Source organism: Pseudophryne corroboree, chromosome 4, assembly GCF_028390025.1.
Source record: "Pseudophryne corroboree isolate aPseCor3 chromosome 4, aPseCor3.hap2, whole genome shotgun sequence".
Classification (NCBI taxonomy): domain Eukaryota; kingdom Metazoa; phylum Chordata; class Amphibia; order Anura; family Myobatrachidae; genus Pseudophryne; species Pseudophryne corroboree.
In genome coordinates this window covers 285,224,550-285,242,550 of record NC_086447.1, presented here as the reverse complement: position 1 = coordinate 285,242,550, position 18,001 = coordinate 285,224,550, and the positions used below count along the sequence as shown (strand labels likewise).

The window sequence follows — 18,001 nt, the reverse complement described above, 5'->3', positions numbered from 1 at the left end:
AAGATGGAATTGTCCTTGGGCCCTCCCACCCACCCTTATGTTGTATAAACAGGACATGCACACTTTAACAAACCCATCATTTCAGCCACAGGGTCTGCCACACGACTGTGACTGAAATGACTGGTTGGTTTGGGCCCCTACCAAAAAAGAAGCAATCAATCTCTCCTTGCACAAACTGGCTCTACAGAGGCAAGATGTCCACCTCCTCCTCATCATCCGATTCCTCACCCCTTTCACTGTGTACATCCCCCTCCTCACAGATTATTAATTCGTCCCCACTGGAATCCACCATCTCAGGTCCCTGTGTACTTTCTGGAGGCAATTGCTGGTGAATGTCTACACGCAGGAATTGATTATAATTCATTTTGATGAACATCATCTTCTCCACATTTTCTGGAAGTAACCTCGTACGCCGATTGCTGACAAGGTGAGCGGCTGCACTAAACACTCTTTCGGAGTACACACTGGAGGGGGGGCAACTTAGGTAAAATAAAGCCAGTTTCTGCAAGGGCCTCCAAATTGCCAGTATACGTACGGACTGTCTGACGTGCCTACTTGGATGCGGTCACTCATATAATCCTCCACCATTCTTTCAATGGTGACAGAATCATATGCAGTGACAGTAGACGACATGTCAGTAATCGTTGGCAGGTCCTTCAGTCCGGACCAGATGTCAGCACTCGCTCCAGACTGCCCTGCATCACCGCCAGCGGGTGGGCTCGGAATTATTAGCCTTTTCCTCGCACCCGTAGTTACGGGAGAATGTGAAGGAGGAGCTGTTGACAGGTCACGTTCCGCTTGACTTGAAAATTTTCTCACCAGCAGGTCTTTGAACCTCTGCAGACTTGTGTCTGCCGTAAAGAGAGATACAACGTAGGTTTTAAATCTAGGATCGAGCACGGTGGCCAAAATGTAGTGCTCTGATTTCAACAGATTGACCACCCGTGAATCCTGGTTAAGCGAATTTAGGGCTCCATCCACAAGTCCCACATGCCTAGCGGAATCGCTCTGTTTTAGCTCCTCCTTCAATCTCTACAGCTTCTTCTGCAATAGCCTGATGAGGGGAATGACCTGACTCAGGCTGGCAGTGTCTGAACTGACTTCACGTGTGGCAAGTTCAAAGGGTTGCAGAACCTTGCACAACATTGAAATCATTCTCCACTGCGCTTGAGTCAGGTGCATTCCCCCTCCTTTGCCTATATCGTAGGCAGATGTATTGGCTTGAATGGCCTTTTGCTGCTCCTCCATCCTCTGAAGCATATAGAGGGTTGAATTCCACCTCGTTACCACCTCTTGCTTCAGATGATGGCGGGGCAGGTTCAGGACTGTTTGGTGGTGCTCCAGTCTTCTGCACGCGGTGGCTGAATGCCGAAAGTGGCCCGCAATTCTTCGAGCTACCAACAGCATCTCTTGCACGCCCCTGTCGTTTTTTAAATAATTCTGCACCACCAAATTCAATGTATGTGCAAAACATGGGACGTGCTGGAATTTGCCCAGATGTAATCCACGCACAATATTGGTGGCGTTGTCCAATGTCACAAATCCCCAGGAGAGTCCAATTGGGGTAAGCCATTCTCGATGATGTTCCTCAGTTTCCGTAAGAGGTTGTCAGCTGTGTGCCTCTTCTGGAAAGCGGTGATACAAAGCGTAGCCTGCCTAGGAACGAGTTGGCGTTTGCGAGATACTGCTACTGGTGCCGCCGCTGCTGTTCTTGCTGCGGGAGGCAATACATCTACCTACCCAGTGGGCTGTCACAGTCATATAGTCCTGAGTCTGCCCTGCTCCACTTGTCCACATGTCCGTGGTTAAGTGGACATTGGGTACAACTGCATTTTTTAGGACACTGGTGACTCTTTTTCTGACGTCTGTGTACATTTTCGGTATTGCCTGCCTAGAGAAATGGAACCTAGATGGTATTTGGTACCGGGGACACAGTACCTCAATCAAGTCTCTAGTTGCCTGTGAATTAACGGTGGATACCGGACACACGTTTCTCACCGCCCAGGCTGCCAAGGCCTGAGTTATCCGCTTTGCAGCAGGATGACTGCTGTGATATTTCATCTTCCTCGCAAAGGACTGTTGGACAGTCAATTGCTTACTGGAAGTAGTACAAGTGGTCTTCCGACTTCCCCTCTGGGATGACGATCGACTCCCAGCAGCAACAACAGCAGCGCCAGCAGCAGTTGGCGTTACACTCAAGGATGCATCGGAGGAATCCCAGGCAGGAGAGGACTCGTCAGACTTGACAGTGACATGGCTTGCAGGACTGTTGGCTTTCCTGTGTAAGGAGGAAATTGACACTGAGGGAGTTGGTGGTGTGGTTTGCAGGAGCTTGGTTACAAGAGGAAGGGATTTAGTGGTCAGTGGACTGCTTCCGCTGTCATCCGAAGTTTTTGAACTTGTCACTGACTTCTGATGAATGCGGTCCAGGTGACGTATAAGGGAGGATATTCCTAGGTGGTTAACGTCCTTACCCCTACTTATTACAGCTTGACAAAGGTGACACACGGCTAGACACCAGTTGTCCGCATTTCTGTTGAAATAATTCCACACCGAAGAGGTGATTTTTTTTTTGTATTTTGACCAGGCATGTCAATGGCCATATTCATCCCACGGACAACAGGTGTCTCCCCGGGTGCCTGACTTAAACAAACCACCTCACCATCAGAATCCTCCTTGTCAATTTCCTCCCCAGCGCCAGCAACACCCATATCCTCATCCTGGTGTACTTCAACAGTGACATCTTCAATTTGACTATCAGGAACTGGACTGTGGGTGCTCCTTCCAGCAATAGCAGGGGACGTGCAAATGGTGGAAGGTGCAACCTCTTCCCGTCCAGTGTTGGGAAGGTCAGGCATCGCAACCGATACAATTGGACTCTCCTTGGGGATTTGTGATTTAGAAGAACGCACAGTTCTTTGCTGTGCTTTTGCCATCTTAACTCTTTTAAGTTTTCTAGCAGGAGGATCACTGGTTCCATCCTCAGGTAAAGCTGAACCACTAGCCTCGAACATAGGCCAGGGCCTCGCCGTTCCTTGCCACTTCGTGTCGTAAATGGCACATTGGCAAGTTTACGCTTCTCCTCAGACGATTTTGATTTAGATTTTTGGGTCATATTACTGAGCTTTATTTTTTTGAATTTTACATGCTCTCTACTATGACATTGTGCATCGGTCTTGGCAGACGACGTTGATGGCATTTCATCGTCTCGGCCATGACTAGTGGCAGCAGCTTCAGCACGAGGTGGAAGTGGATCTTGATATTTCCCTATTTTACACTCCACATTTTTGTTCTCCATTTTTTAATGTGTGGAATTATATGTCAGTAATAGATCAACGTATAATACTGGTGGTCACTGGTCAGCAAAACTCTGCACTGTACTCCTCCTATATAATATACTGGTGGTCCCCAGTCCCCACAATAAAGCAGTGTGAGCACAGATATATGCAGCACACTGAGCACAGATATGGAGCGTTTTTCAGGCAGAGAACGTATAATACTGGTGGTCACTGGTCAGCAAAACTCTGCACTGTACTCCTCCTATAATACTGCTGGTCCCCAGAATAAAGATATTTGCAGCCCCCTGAAACAAAGTGAGAGGACACCAGCCACGTCCTCTCACTATCATTTCCAATGCACGAGTGAAAAATGGCGGCGACGCGCGGCTACTTATATAGAATCCGAATCTCGCGAGAATCCGACAGCGGGATGATGACGTTTCATGCGCGCTCGGGTTAACCGAGCAATACTGGAGAATCCGAGTCGCTCGGACCTGTGAAAAAAAAGGTAAAGTTCGGGCGGGTTCGGATCCCGAGGATCCGAACCCGCTCATCACTAATTATGCCCAAGGAGCATGTCTATCTCCACCTATGGGCATGTCTATTGTCATTACACAGCAGGGCTGCACACCGACATTGCAGCTATATTAGATGGCAGTGCTACACACCCCCATTACAGCTACTTTACACAGCAGGGCTACACACCAACATTACAGCTATATTAGACAGTAGGGCTACACACTGATGTGACAGCTACATTAGATGGCAGGGCTACAAACTGACATGACAGCTACATTACACTGTGTCCCTCCCATTCTTGGGAAGGTTAGGAGTTGGGGTTTCAGGGTTTGCCCTTGATCGCTGCTCTCATGCACGGCTGCATGGCCTGTCCCCGTCATGCATAGTTCGGATTCCCCACAGGGCAGCGGGGAATCACAGGTTTAGTTTAAGCTCTGCAGGGCAGTGAGAAACTTCACTATGAATAAGCATATTAGGGCAGATTGCGGGAGGGTAGGCCACTATGACACAAATATAGCATATGGGCATTGGGGCTAATTCAGCAAGGATAGCAAATTCTACTAATCAGCAGAATTTGCTATCCTTTTGCTCGCATGCTGGGGGCCGCCCAGCACTGGGCAAGGCTGCCCAGCATGCTGACCAGCTCCTCCCCCCTTTTACAAGCAGAAATTGCAATTGCTTTGCAATTTCTGCTTGTCAGCACAAATTAAAGATGACTCCTGCCAGCGCAGCTTACCTGCGGGCACAGGAGTCCCAGCGCCATTTTACCTGTCGCGGTGGCTGCATGTCACGTCACGAAGCCGCCATGACCACTCCCCCAATATGCCCCCGTTCACGCCGCACTGCCCACCATTCAGGTCGCTCCACCCCCCACATTGCTCCATCTCCTCCCTGAAAACGGAGCATTGCCGCCCCCCCCTCCTGCCCTGCGACTGTCTCTGCCTGAATGACAGGCAGAGGTGAACGCATTTTCTGCAGCCCCCCGCAGAAATTGCGGGTGTATGCGCAGTACAGGCACTGCGCATGCGCCCGTGGGTCCACCGCAAAAATTCCGGTTGGATCGCAATTTGCGATCCAACCTGAATTAGCCCCTCTATCTGTTTTTTAAAGATTGCATGTTATTACCTTTAATACTGTATGAATGATTACTAGCACATATACCTGGTTAAAAAAGTACTGGAATGCAGAGTGACCAATCAATTTGCTTTTATTTTCAAAAAAATGTACTACAAATATGAATCATAGTATGTGCTATTATTTTGATTTCCTGCCCATTGTTATTTATTAACTTGTTTTAAAAATGGCCCAGTTACAGTATATTTGGCAAAGTTCAATGTTTGGGTTCAATTAGATACAATAACTCAAAAGCAATGATGACCATTGGACTCTGAGAAAAATTGTGTGCATCACGCAAAAAATATCAAAAATATAAAATATAATTTCAACCAGAATTTTATGCTGTACGATGTTTCATTATATTTGTAAACATTTTAAAGGAATAGTAAATTAGAAGTCAAGAATAATTTTTTTTATAATATTTGTTATTTAAAAGGAAGTTGCTTACTAGGGGGTAATTCTGAGTTGATCGCAGCAGGATTTTTGTTAGCAGTTGGGCAAAACCACTGCAGGGGAGGCAGATATAACATGTGCAGAGAGAGTTAGATTTGGGTGTGGTGTGTTCAATCTGCAATCTAAATTGCAGTGTAAAAATAAAGCAGCCAGTATTTACCCTGCACAGAAACAAAATAACCCACCCAAATCTAACTCTCTCTGCAAATGTTATATCTGCCCCCCCCCCCCTGCAGTGCACGTGGTTTTGCCCAACTGCTAAAAAAATTCCTGCTGCGATCAACTTGGAATTACCCCCTATATACTTAAATTATTACAATATGTTATGATTGATTGATTGATTGATTGATTGATTGATTGATGTACTGTGTTTGCAGAAAAGTGAGTCGAATCATTGTTAAATTTGTTATAAACATACATATTGCACTATTTTTAGGATGTACAATTTACTGACATTGACTACATGGAACATAAAAAAGATTTCACCTATGACAAAGAAAATTTTACTGATCTTCCTCAATTTGCTGATGAGCTACATGCCAATGGTCAAAAATATATAATCATCTTGGTAAGTTTAAAATAGAACAATATGCACGTTACCCTAAATAAGTGCTGTACATTAGTATAACTTGCTTGTGTTATAAATGGTTAATGGTATGGCTTTACCATAGCCCTCCATTGATTGCAATACTGTACTTCACTAGGTTGTGCTGATTTATTGTTAAATAGGTTGTTAGGTTACTATTTTTGGTATCCTTTAGTAAATGTAAACAAACTATAGCAATCCAATGTCTCTCTTAAGGTGCATACACATTACACACTAGGCGATATTGTGGGATGCGGTCAATTAACAATCAAAATCCCGATGGTCAAAACATCAAAAACCATTGACTGATGGTAAAAATCCCAACCTGGCTACAATACTGACATTTAAAATACAGACAAGGTCAAAATACAGACATTTAAATGTCGTCAAGTCAAAAAGTCGACATGAGTTTTCCATGATTTTTTCATTGAAACTGACTTGTTTCATACTTTAGCATCCCAGTGGACCTGGAGAGGGGAACATAATAGAGTGCGCAAAGCATGGCGAGCGCAGCGGTACACTTATACGGTGTACATGTCGACCTATGTTGGCATACACACCCAAAAAACAGTGAAAAACTTGTGTTGACTTTTTGACCTGTAGACATATTTGACCATCGGTCAATAGTTGTTGGTATTTTGACCGTGGGGATATTGATTGTAGGTATTTCATACTAAACCTGATTTTGTAAACAGTATCGCTCATTTTTACCCTTATGAGCAATATCGCTCATTTTTACCCTTATGTTTACAATATCGCCCATTGTGTTTACTACGAGTGATGCCAGATAAGCACTCCCGGGGGTTGTTAATGACCCTTGCTGTTGGCTGTACATGCATCTCAATCTGACAATATAGTCAGAAGCTGCATGTTCAGCCCAGGTGTGGCATGACATATTACACAGTGTGTATGCCCTATGGGGGTCATTCTGACCTGAATGCTTGCTGCAGTTCTTCACAGCTCAGAGTTCAGGTCAGAACTGTGCATGCGCTGTCGCATGGCTGACAGCCGATGGCAGGCAGAGGCAGTCACTGATTGACAGGCAGAGGCGGTCGCTGGGCAGGAGGGTGTGGCACGGCGGCGTTTGGCTGCTGTTTTTTGGGTGCAGTCTGGCCAAAGCAGGTGTGGCCATACCGCGCGGGGGGCAGGCAGCAGCGGCTGCGTGACTTCACACGCAACCACTGCGAGCAAGACAGCGATGAGTAGCTCCCGGCCAGCACGCAAAAGCTGCTCTGGCCGGGAGCTACTCCTGAAGTACAAAAGCATCGCCGCTGTGCGATACTTTTGTACTTCAGCGATGGAGAAGGGACTGACATGCGGGGCGGACTAGCCCTGTGCTGGGCGTCCCCCCGCATGTCTGTGTTCCTGATTGTAGCTGTGCTAAATTTAGCACAGCTACGATCAACTCGGAATGACCACCTATGTCAGCTGCCCGGGAGGGGATATACTATGCGATATTGCCCATGGAGCGTATCGCATAGTGTGCACCCACCGTTAGTCTGTCTACTCATTGTTGGTTTCCAGATTTAATTGATAGAGAGCCTTTATGTTTTTGTGAATTCTAGTGTTTCTTAGCCTGTTTTACATGATATCCATCCACCCTACCAAAATGTCCGTGATCCCACAGTAGGTTAGGCCACCCTCCTAGATCCTACTTCACTTTATTCTAAAATGGGCATAGCAGAGCCTTGATGATGTGATGCAGCGTGTATTACACACAGTATGTTTCATTCTGAAGTTTGTAATTATACACTGCTTAGCTTATATTTACTGTACAATGTCACATGTATGTGTTTATGTATTTGGAGGTAAACGTCTCTGCTTACAGTATGCCTACAATGGTACACTTCTGATTTTTTGTTGAAACAGCTTGTTGCAATTACAAATTTAGACACAAAATATGCACCTCCTCCCAGCCTCCTCCCCTAACAAGGCAAAGGCAAAGTTGACTCTAAAAATCATTATTTCTAATGTCACAATACCCACAATCATTGCTACTTACATTTACTACATGTGTCCTGAATTTTATGTAGCGTAGCCACGCTCAGTTTTTCCTGCTGAGTGTCCTAGTTGTGGCAAAGCTAGCAAAGCTAGTGTGCCCATGTACTATGACCACATGTTCACATGCACACACTGCCATAGGAAATATATTGGGCTGCGGTTAGTCATAGTAAGGCATACTAATTTGCACCCACCGCATGCCATGAGTGACCGTGCACCCATGCCGCAGGTGCGATGAGATTTGCTACATGTGATTAATTCACATGACTTTACAGATTAATGTTATGTAATACTTTTTTCTATCCTTGCAGGATCCAGCTATTGCCATTTCACCACTAGTAAATGGACCTTATGAAGCATATGACAGAGGCCAACAACAAGGAGTTTGGGTAAATGAGTCAGATGGGAAAACCCCCGTTATTGGAGAGGTACAGTACAGTACTTTATTACTATAATATAACAAATGTCTGAACACACATGGCAATTTAAAGGTCATATAATTAGAATAATCAGAATTTACTTTATAGAGACATTTTATTTTTTATGTAGAGATTTATTATGTAAACCTTCCTCAAGACACAATCCCAAGTGTCTGCCACTTCTTGGGATTGTATCTTGAGGAAATTTGCTCTCAGTAACCGAAATGTCGACCGCCGTTATGGCTTCTGTTTTGTGAGTAATAAACCTTCTTTAACCTTGCTGCAAAGTCTACTATACTCATATACTAATATGAACACATTCCTCTAATACTCATAGTGCATTAGTTCCCAAACTGTCTTACATCACGGTGCCCTAAAATGTCAGCATTTTTTCACGGAAGCCCTAGGTCAAAAGTGTCTTGTTGAGAGATTGAAAAAATAAATAAATAAATTAGGTATATTGTACTTGCCTGATGTTCTTAGGGTCAGATATGTGGTGGTGGACTGGATTGCATTTCTGCTTGGCTACATATTTTATGATTGGCAGACCTTAGCATTGGTTTGCCTATCACATTGATGACAAATATATTGATTTGGCCCTGGACCACCAACCGGTGGCACTTCTGCAAGTGCACCACGGTGCCCAGTTTGGTATCTACTGTTACAGTGGATAATGGGTTAATCTTGGAGTATAGCATGATGGGGAAGTGAAGAGTAAAATGGTAATTGCAGGAAAAGAGGATGCAACTACAATATATTGAGGGCATCTAATAATACATAATTTTGCATTGTACAGGTGTGGCCTGGAGTTACAGTGTATCCTGATTATACTAATGATGCCTGTACAAGATGGTGGATTAATGAATGCCTGGAATTTTACAAGCAAGTGAAGTATGATGGCATATGGATTGTAAGTAAAATAATAAATGTGTACATTTTTTTTATTTTGAGAGTTATAAGTAATTAGATTTGCAGCTAAATCTGCTCTTACATTCAGTATTTGCAACATTGTAGTCCTTTGTGGGTCACTAACACTATACTACTGTAAGTGACTATTGTTTATTATTAGGCATCCCTCACTTTTCTAAGCCGTTCAAAGCTATTTGCACTATGCAAGACGTAATGTTTGTTATAGGATGGCACTAACTACTAGCTACAGTACACCTAGTTGTCACAAATTCATTTATTACAGTCATATCTCATTATTACATGCCTCCCAATGTTTTAAACAGCAGCATTGTGAGAAAATAAGTTCCATAAATAAATAAAATAAATAATGTTGATCCACCCACACCACACAGCAAACTACATGCAGCTAGATTCAGCCAACAATAGCTCTACATTCCAGTGATGCCACACTGACTTTATAATAGGGATCATCAGATATGCTAATTTTACTACTTCATCCCCTAACACAAATCACACAGTGGACAGTATAGTGCAAAGAACACTATGGGCAAACCACTAAACAAATGAACAATTTATAAATTTTGAGGGCTTGAATGTAAGTTTATGCCTTACTTCATAGAGAGTGTTAGAGGAGATGCACAAAATTAATTTGCCCTGTTCTGCTCAAAATTATATGACCTCCAAAGACTTAGAGGTGGGACTCCGACCAAAATGTAACTAGAACCACTGAGCTACCTGATCCCCTTGTTAAATTAGTTACATGGCTTAGTATATTGTTTATATGGTCATTTTATTATTTGAATACACCAAAATAAGGCCAATAGTGTGTCAATTTTATAATTCACTTTTGGCACAGTTGACCCTAGTGTTATTACAATACAATTTAGTGAGGAAAAACTCTAAATATATGTGTGGAGAATATGAAAACTTACACTTAGAGGCAGAGTTACTAAAACCTCTAAAACTGAAGAGTAGTGATCTTACACAGCAACCAATCAGATTCTGTCTATCATTTTTTTGAATGCAACAGAGAAAATGGTAGCTAGAATCTGATTGGTTACTATGGGGAATACCACCACTTTTCATTTTTAGAGGCTTTAGTAAATATACCCCTTATAGCTATAAATTGGTTTTATACTTGCATAGAGACATCACCCTTTTTACTATGGAGAAGTTTCCTAAGGTGTCTTAAAAGTCACTATTTTTATATTTTTTTAACAGGATATGAATGAAGTTTCCAACTTTGTGAAAGGTTCAAGCAAAGGCTGTGTTGATAACAATTTAAACTATCCCCCATTCACACCTGGTAAGCCAAACTAAAAATAATAGAAGACACATTTAAGAATAATAATATAATAATAATAATAATAATAATAATAATAATAATTATTATTATTATTATTATTATTAAATCATTAAAATGATAAGACAATTACAAATTAGTTTTATTTATACAGACTTTAATGCCATGTTAATCCTGTGTATGAAATAACTTAATTAAATGTCATAAACAAGTCTTTTCTGCCTTTTAGTAACATGTGATAACTGTAGACCTTTGATTAATCCTTGGCTTGCTGTAGATTTTCCTTTAGGCATGTATGTAATTCTTATTAGCATTATTAAATTAAAATGGCAATTATTTATTTTGCCTTTAGTAACTTCTAATTTCTTTGTTAAGTTTTTTTTAAGAAATCTAGATATTTCCTAAATTCTGTTTTCAAATTCATTCATGTTAAATCTATTAAGCATTTTATAGCTACAAGCAAATATAGGATTATTTGAATTTTTGTTTATATATAAATATATGCATATACTGTATATGAAGAATACTATAGAATAAATAACCTTTACAGGGCTCTATTCATTAAATGTTTGCTATGTCGATGTGAAGTATTCCCACATTTCTCGTCTCTAATTAAGATGATAATCTTTTATTTTTTGGGGTGAGATTCACAGCTACTCACCCCTCCTGCAATGTGAACTGGTAAATCCAGTCCTAGTGATGCGCCAATCACAGAGGAATGAAAGTAATTGCGATTGGAGGCGATCCAAAATAATGATTGAACATGTGCAATAGGGAAATGTAATTTTGCTCTTGTGTTTCCATTTCCCCTATGAGTCTTGCTCAGCTCTGCACGTAAGGCAGCTCCTAGTGGACCTGGTTCTGCACAGCTACAACACTCTACTTACTACTTTATCTGAAGCTGTCTGATGCTGACTGATGCCCAGTAATCTTCCCTCCCTACTTCCCCCTGCTGGCCGTTTCTCACACATGTTTAGTGCCCCAGTCTGCATTGGAAAGAGTGTATATCACAGGTGTACTTTCAACAATTCATCTTCTGCTCCCATGCTGTTCCTGGCTAGAAATGTTCTGCCACTGGGAAATCTGCGTCAACACTGACACTATGCAAGTCAACCTGATCCTTGTTCCATGTATACAGTATGTTTGGCTATTTTTGTAGAATACAAAAGGGCACTAGTATACTTGTCAGCACAAATTAACAGAAGTTGCTGGAATCTGTAAAGGTGGAGGAGCAAATAGTAATGGTGGAGAGGACGCAGGAGATAACATGCTTTACTAATTTTCTCACCCAATGGGGCTTATTACGCCATCCACAGAGGGCCTAATGATATGGAAAAGAGAAAAGGTCCTTACTACTCTTTGAAGAAGCAATATTATTTGCACTATTTAGGGGGTACCACTGGACAAATCTGAGATTTCACCTCTGTCTATAACCCATTCTCGGAATTGAGCAAAGCAGTGAAAATCCCTGTTATCACAGGCAACAAAGGAATAAAGGGCTTTTCACTTTTTTATGAAAAAGATCCCAAAATAAATTAAACTCTGGAAATTGAAGAATATTGTAAAGAAATGAGGACACTATAGATACGTGAACATTAGTGGCATTAAATAGAAGCATATTACTGTAAAATACAGTAAATACTGTAGGTTTAGAAAGATAATTAAGCCTAAAACAGATATTTAACATAACACCATTCCTCCTAGTATGCCTTACTCTCTACTTAATGATGAAAAAAGTCTTCATGTAATTTAATTATTACCACATAACGTGATGTTAACATAACATAACGTTTCATATTTGTTTACCCGCAACTCAGAATAAGCCCACACCCCCACACTAGCCTAGAGTCTGCTGGATGTCTCGGCTGCCCTGGAGAGTTAGATTTGGAACAGACATACAGTACCTTGCTTCCAGCTGGTCTAAAGAGTAATATACAGAAGTTCTAGTTTATCAACAACATAGCACAGAGCAGCAGCAAAGACACATTTCTTACTGAAGGAGGCTGGGTCATTCACGCCTGAGAACAACTAAAATAGAAGTTATATGAACATATTAATTATGTTTATACTGTAACCATGAATTCTTCTATTTTCCTAATACTGGGTAACTGTGATTTGAAAAATAAATATTAAAGAAAAATAATAGTAATCTCTGTGTCAACTGCACTTTGGATAAAAGTATGAGACGGTATATGTGTATAATCTCACTAACAATGACTTAATGCTCATGATTAGACACAATTATAAAAATAATTATTTTACAGGGTTCCAAACTGATCTATAGTTTAAACTGATCTCATTATCCCACTTTACTCTAAATTCTTGAACTGATATTTATTTGTAATCCTAGTAAGCAAAAAAGGAAACTAGGCACTAATTATGTCACCTCCAAAGTGTTTCCAAAATATTTGTAACAGTGGTTGTAAAGGTTAATGGCAGAGTTTGTCTGCAGCTTGACTTATTGATCACTGTGAACTATGATGTTCATTTAACAGCCTTAGTGAAAGCTGCAGAGGAACGTATCATAGAATTAACAAATTTATAATTGAGTCATCTGAGAAAAGAATGTTTGTAAGGTTCGGAAAAATAAAAATGTTCCTAAAGATTTCTACATTAAATATATCTTTGTCTTCTTTTTAAAGCAATTTTTGAACAAGTAATGTATTCCAAGACTCTCTGTATGGATGCGCAACAAGGCTGGGGAATCCATTATGACGTCCATAGTTTGTATGGCTATTCAATGTGTCTTTCTACAGAGGAGTAAGTATTTGTTTGATTTTTATTCTGAAAAGTATATAACTATTACAACGTAGATGAATAGTGGAGCATTATGCTAAAAATCCATTTCTTTCAAATAATATGTTTTTGTTTATTAAGTTTTCAGAGATTGCTATACTGAATAAAAACGGGGTGTGGTGAAAGCTAAAAGATCTTATATTGACAACTATTTGCAAGCCTTTCATTTTCCAAAGTGGTTTGACCAATAAAAATCACACCCAATATGGCCGCCGTGCATGGGCAGTACAAAATTTGCCTCTGAACCATGGTGGGCACTATGTTTCTGGAGACCTACACATGAGCAGTAGACTCCAGCACAATTCCAGAGTCTATGGTGCCGTGGAGAGGAGGGGGCCAGCGGAAGTCCTCACACTGGCCCCCTAATCTCTTAAAATGCTCCAGACTGCAAGAAACAGACAAAGGCATGAATCCCGTGAGACTGCATGTATTTTTCAAGGAACAATAATTTAAAAAGGTAAAGTAAGGTTGCTTTTGCCTTTACAATTATTGCCACTTTGAAAATATGGGCTATCTCACCGGAATTGCATCCTGTGGCTGCATCTCGCAGGCTATTACATTGGAATCCTTTATTGTAGTGTACTTCTTCCCTGAAAGCTTCTGATATATTTACAGTTATGCAGTACCACTTTTTCTTCTGATTTTTCATTTTACACATCATGGCAGTCTTTGCTTCCATGATATACTTTAAGAAATAATATTAAAATGTGTGAAACTTTAACTATAGTTCATAAATATTGCTACCATAGTTATTATAGAATCAGTAAGCTTGCTATTGCCATCTTTTAGTCTGCAGACATATACAGGGTATGACTATGGATAGGTGAAGATGCATTCTACAAACAGGGCATGCACACATACTTAAGAAGGTGGCTTTGTAACAAACCAATTGGTTCAAATTGTTTATGTTTTTATTCATCACAAATGTAAGTTCTGCTTACTGTTATATAAAAATTATATTCAAAATAGTTTCCTCATTTTTATCAGGCCAATAATAATGTGTTGGGATTTTGCAGCATGGATTAATTTGGCATGAGATCGGGCCACATGGAGTTTGCAGAAACCCGTTGAAATCATCAGCACTGTGGCAAGTGCTCCTAGGTCACAGTGGTGGTAATTCAGAGTTGATCGCAGCAGCAAATTTGTTAGCAGATGGGCAAAACCATGTGCACTGTAGGGGGGCAGATATAACATGTGCAAAGAGAGTTAGATTTGGGTGGGTTATTTTGTTTCTATGCAGGGCAAATACTGGCTGCTTTATTTTTACACTGCAATTTAGATTTCAGTTTGAACACACCCCACCCAAATCTAACTCTCTCTGCACATGTTATATCTGCCCCCCCCCACCCCCATGCAGTGCACATGGTTTTGCTCAACTGCTAAGAAATTTGCTGCTGCAATGAACTCTGAATTACCCCCAGTGTAAGCATTTGTTCTTTGGTACAGAAAGAGCAGCTGCAGTTAGAAGGAAGACAAAGGTCATATTATATGCCTTGTGGAATTTACATTACTAGGCTGTATCAGAATACATTCAGGAACTAGCATTAAATATAAGGGGTGTCCCCTTCCTATAGTCTGACTTGTGTAGTCTTACAGTTAGGGAGTGAAGTTTTTGGGCTGAAGTGCTGATTTATAATGGACTCTTGCTTCTTTGTAAGTTCTGACCACCCACCTGGTTATTCTAATTGTCAGCTTTATTGTTTGCAGGAAAAAACAGTAACAGTGGCTGTCTTGCTGTAGGTCGTGAGGTTCTCTCCCTGCCAATACAAGGGTTTAGACTGATTCTGCCTTACTGGATTCAGTAATGTCCCCAGATCTAGTAGATCATTTATTTGTCTTTGGCAGGGAAGTTTGAGTAGTTGGTGATGTGCTGACAGTTGGACCCCATCTACTCCTTTTATTGGATTATTTGGCCAAATGGCGATATTGTGTGTAGGGCCATTCTTTCTCCTGTCTGCTTTTTTTGTCTGTATTGTCTCCCTTCCTTCCCACCTGTCTACACTTTTTTTCCACTTGCTCCACTACTCTTTGCCAGTCTGCTTCTCCAACCCATTTCTTCTTATACAGTATCTCCCCCTCATTTTCCTGTTGCTCTTTGTGACCTCATCCTGTCCCTCATTACAAGTGTGTTTCTTCCCAATCACAATAAACCATCACTATTAGTATGTGTCTACCCAATCACAAGACACCATGATTATCATCTTTCCCAGGCCCCTCCATACACCCTCCTAGGCAAATACCACAGTGAATGCTGTATATGCAACAGTTGGCACACCACCACCCCCTGTCCTCAACTCCTCTCACTCTGTAACTAACTCCACCCAATCATGACTCACCTCCTTCTCTTCTGATGTGGACTGCATTACCTCTCTCCTCAATTGATGCAGAACAGTAGGAGTAACTTGTGACAGTTGCATGCCCTCATCTATGACATATGTGCACACATGTCATCATGCGGGCACATGTGTGTCATTATGTGTGTATGCATGGGCATGACTAGATAATCTGGGCATGGGCAGAATAAATTAGAGGATGGGCAAAGCTTCCACAGCAGGTGCTGCAGCAATATGGTATGCTTTGGACCATTATGGAGAGGGCTGGGAATGCGGGTGATAAGTCTATGATTGGGGAAACACACATATAATGAGGGTTTATTGGAATTAGGAAGATATACACTTATAGTGAGAGAGTACTGAGGAGGGAGTGGGGTGCAGGCTGTGTCCTGACAGACAGTGATGACAGTTGTGAGGGGAGGTAGGAGATGCAGCCTTAGTCCTGTCTCTATTTGCAACTGTGGGAATATAAGCTACTTACATGCTACTGGTTGAGTCTCCCATAGCCAAAATGCTTGGGATCAGAGGTATGTATTTTGGATATCGGATATTTTGGAATATTTGCATATCATAATAATATATCTTCGGAATGGGATGCAAGTATAAACACAGATTTTATGTTTCATATATACCTCATACACATAGTCTGAATGTAATTTTATACAATATATTTATCTATGAAACAAAGTTTATGTACATTGAACCATCAGAAAGCAAAGATGTCACTATCTCAGTCACTCTCAAAAAAAATTCTTCATTTCAGAACATTCCCTAATTCGTAATTTTGAATATGGGAGACCTGTATATTGGGGGTCATTCCGAGTTGATCGCTCATTGCCGATTTTCGCAACAGAGCGATTAAGGCAAAAATGCGCATGGTATGCAGTGCGCATGCGCTAAGTATTTTTGCACAAAACTTAGTAGATTTACTCACGTCCGAACGAAGAATTTTCATCGTTGAAGTGATCGGAGTGTGATTGACAGGAAGTGGGTGTTTCTGGGCGGAAACTGACCGTTTTCTGGGAGTGTGCAGAAAAATGCAGGCATGCCAGAATAAAACTCAGGAGTGTCTGGAGAAACGGGGGAGTGGCTGACCGAACGCAGGGCGTGTTTGTGACGTCAAACCAGGAACGAAAGGGGCTGAGCTGATCGCAATGTAGGAGCAAGTCTCGAGCTACTTAGAAACTGCTAAGAAATTTCTATTCGCAATTCTGCTAATCTTTCTTTCTCAATTCTGCTAAACTAAGATACACTCCCAGAGGGCGGCGGCCTAGCGTGTGCAATGCTGCTAAAATCTACTAGCGAGCGAACAACTCGGATTGAGGGCCATAGTACTAGCATTTACACGTGGCTTCACACACGTGAATGTCGGTTATTGCTCAGCACAACTAAGTTAACTTTCTTTATAAACAATATTTGTCATTTCTCTCTCAGGGATTAACACAAAAAGATCCTTGGGGCTACTAACCCATATTGTGCGCAACCATAGCATGTAATATTTAGTGCTCCATCTATTCGATTGACGTGTAAACTGAAATTTCATGAGTCAAGAGAACCTGCCTGATTAGTAATTGATATATATATAGTCAGATTTTCATGTAAAATAGATCTTGTATATGTATATACACTTGGTGCGTGCAGTGTGCAGGATCCTCACATTCAAAATGATGTGTACATAAGTGTATATATATATATATATATGTATACAATACATAGGTGTCCTCATACACCTTTCCCTTTTTGCTTTATTTTGCACTAAATGTGTAGCATGGCTAAGTCACTCTACCATGAGTAGCGATTTGATTAATTACCAATTTTTTTGCTGCAAAATAATTTGTATAAAGTAGAATATTAAAATAGATTTTAAGAAAAATCACAAGGCATTGGTAAATTGCAGATTATATGGCCAGGCTAATTTGGCCATATGGCTAAATTGGGGAAAGGTGTACAGTTTGTGGACACATCCGTATATTGCATACCACGAATGCGAAGAGTTAAATATCTAGAACACATAGATATATACAATATATATATATGTATATATATATATATATATATATACACATACATACATATAGCGAGAGAGAGAGAGATACAAGATCCATTCCACATGAAAATCCGACTATACTGTATATCAACCACTTATCAGGCAGGTTATCGTGACATATTAATTTTCAGTTTACATGTCAATCCAGGAAATGGTGCACCACCACAAATACTACATGCAGTGGATACGCACAATGGGGGTAATTCAGACTTGATCGCAGCAGCAAATTTGTTAGCAGTTG

General features: G+C 41.1%; 1 protein-coding gene across 1 annotated transcript in view; it reads left to right on the top strand.

Moving 5' to 3' along the window:
* LOC134909378 (maltase-glucoamylase-like) overlaps positions 1-18,001 on the top strand; it is a 395,541-nt gene that overhangs the window by 46,557 nt on the left and 330,983 nt on the right. The window contains exons 10-14 of the mRNA XM_063916182.1: positions 5,803-5,934; positions 8,265-8,381; positions 9,169-9,282; positions 10,503-10,587; positions 13,227-13,344. Coding sequence (XP_063772252.1) covers positions 5,803-5,934; positions 8,265-8,381; positions 9,169-9,282; positions 10,503-10,587; positions 13,227-13,344 — 566 coding nt within the window. The remainder of the gene's footprint in view (positions 1-5,802; positions 5,935-8,264; positions 8,382-9,168; positions 9,283-10,502; positions 10,588-13,226; positions 13,345-18,001) is intronic.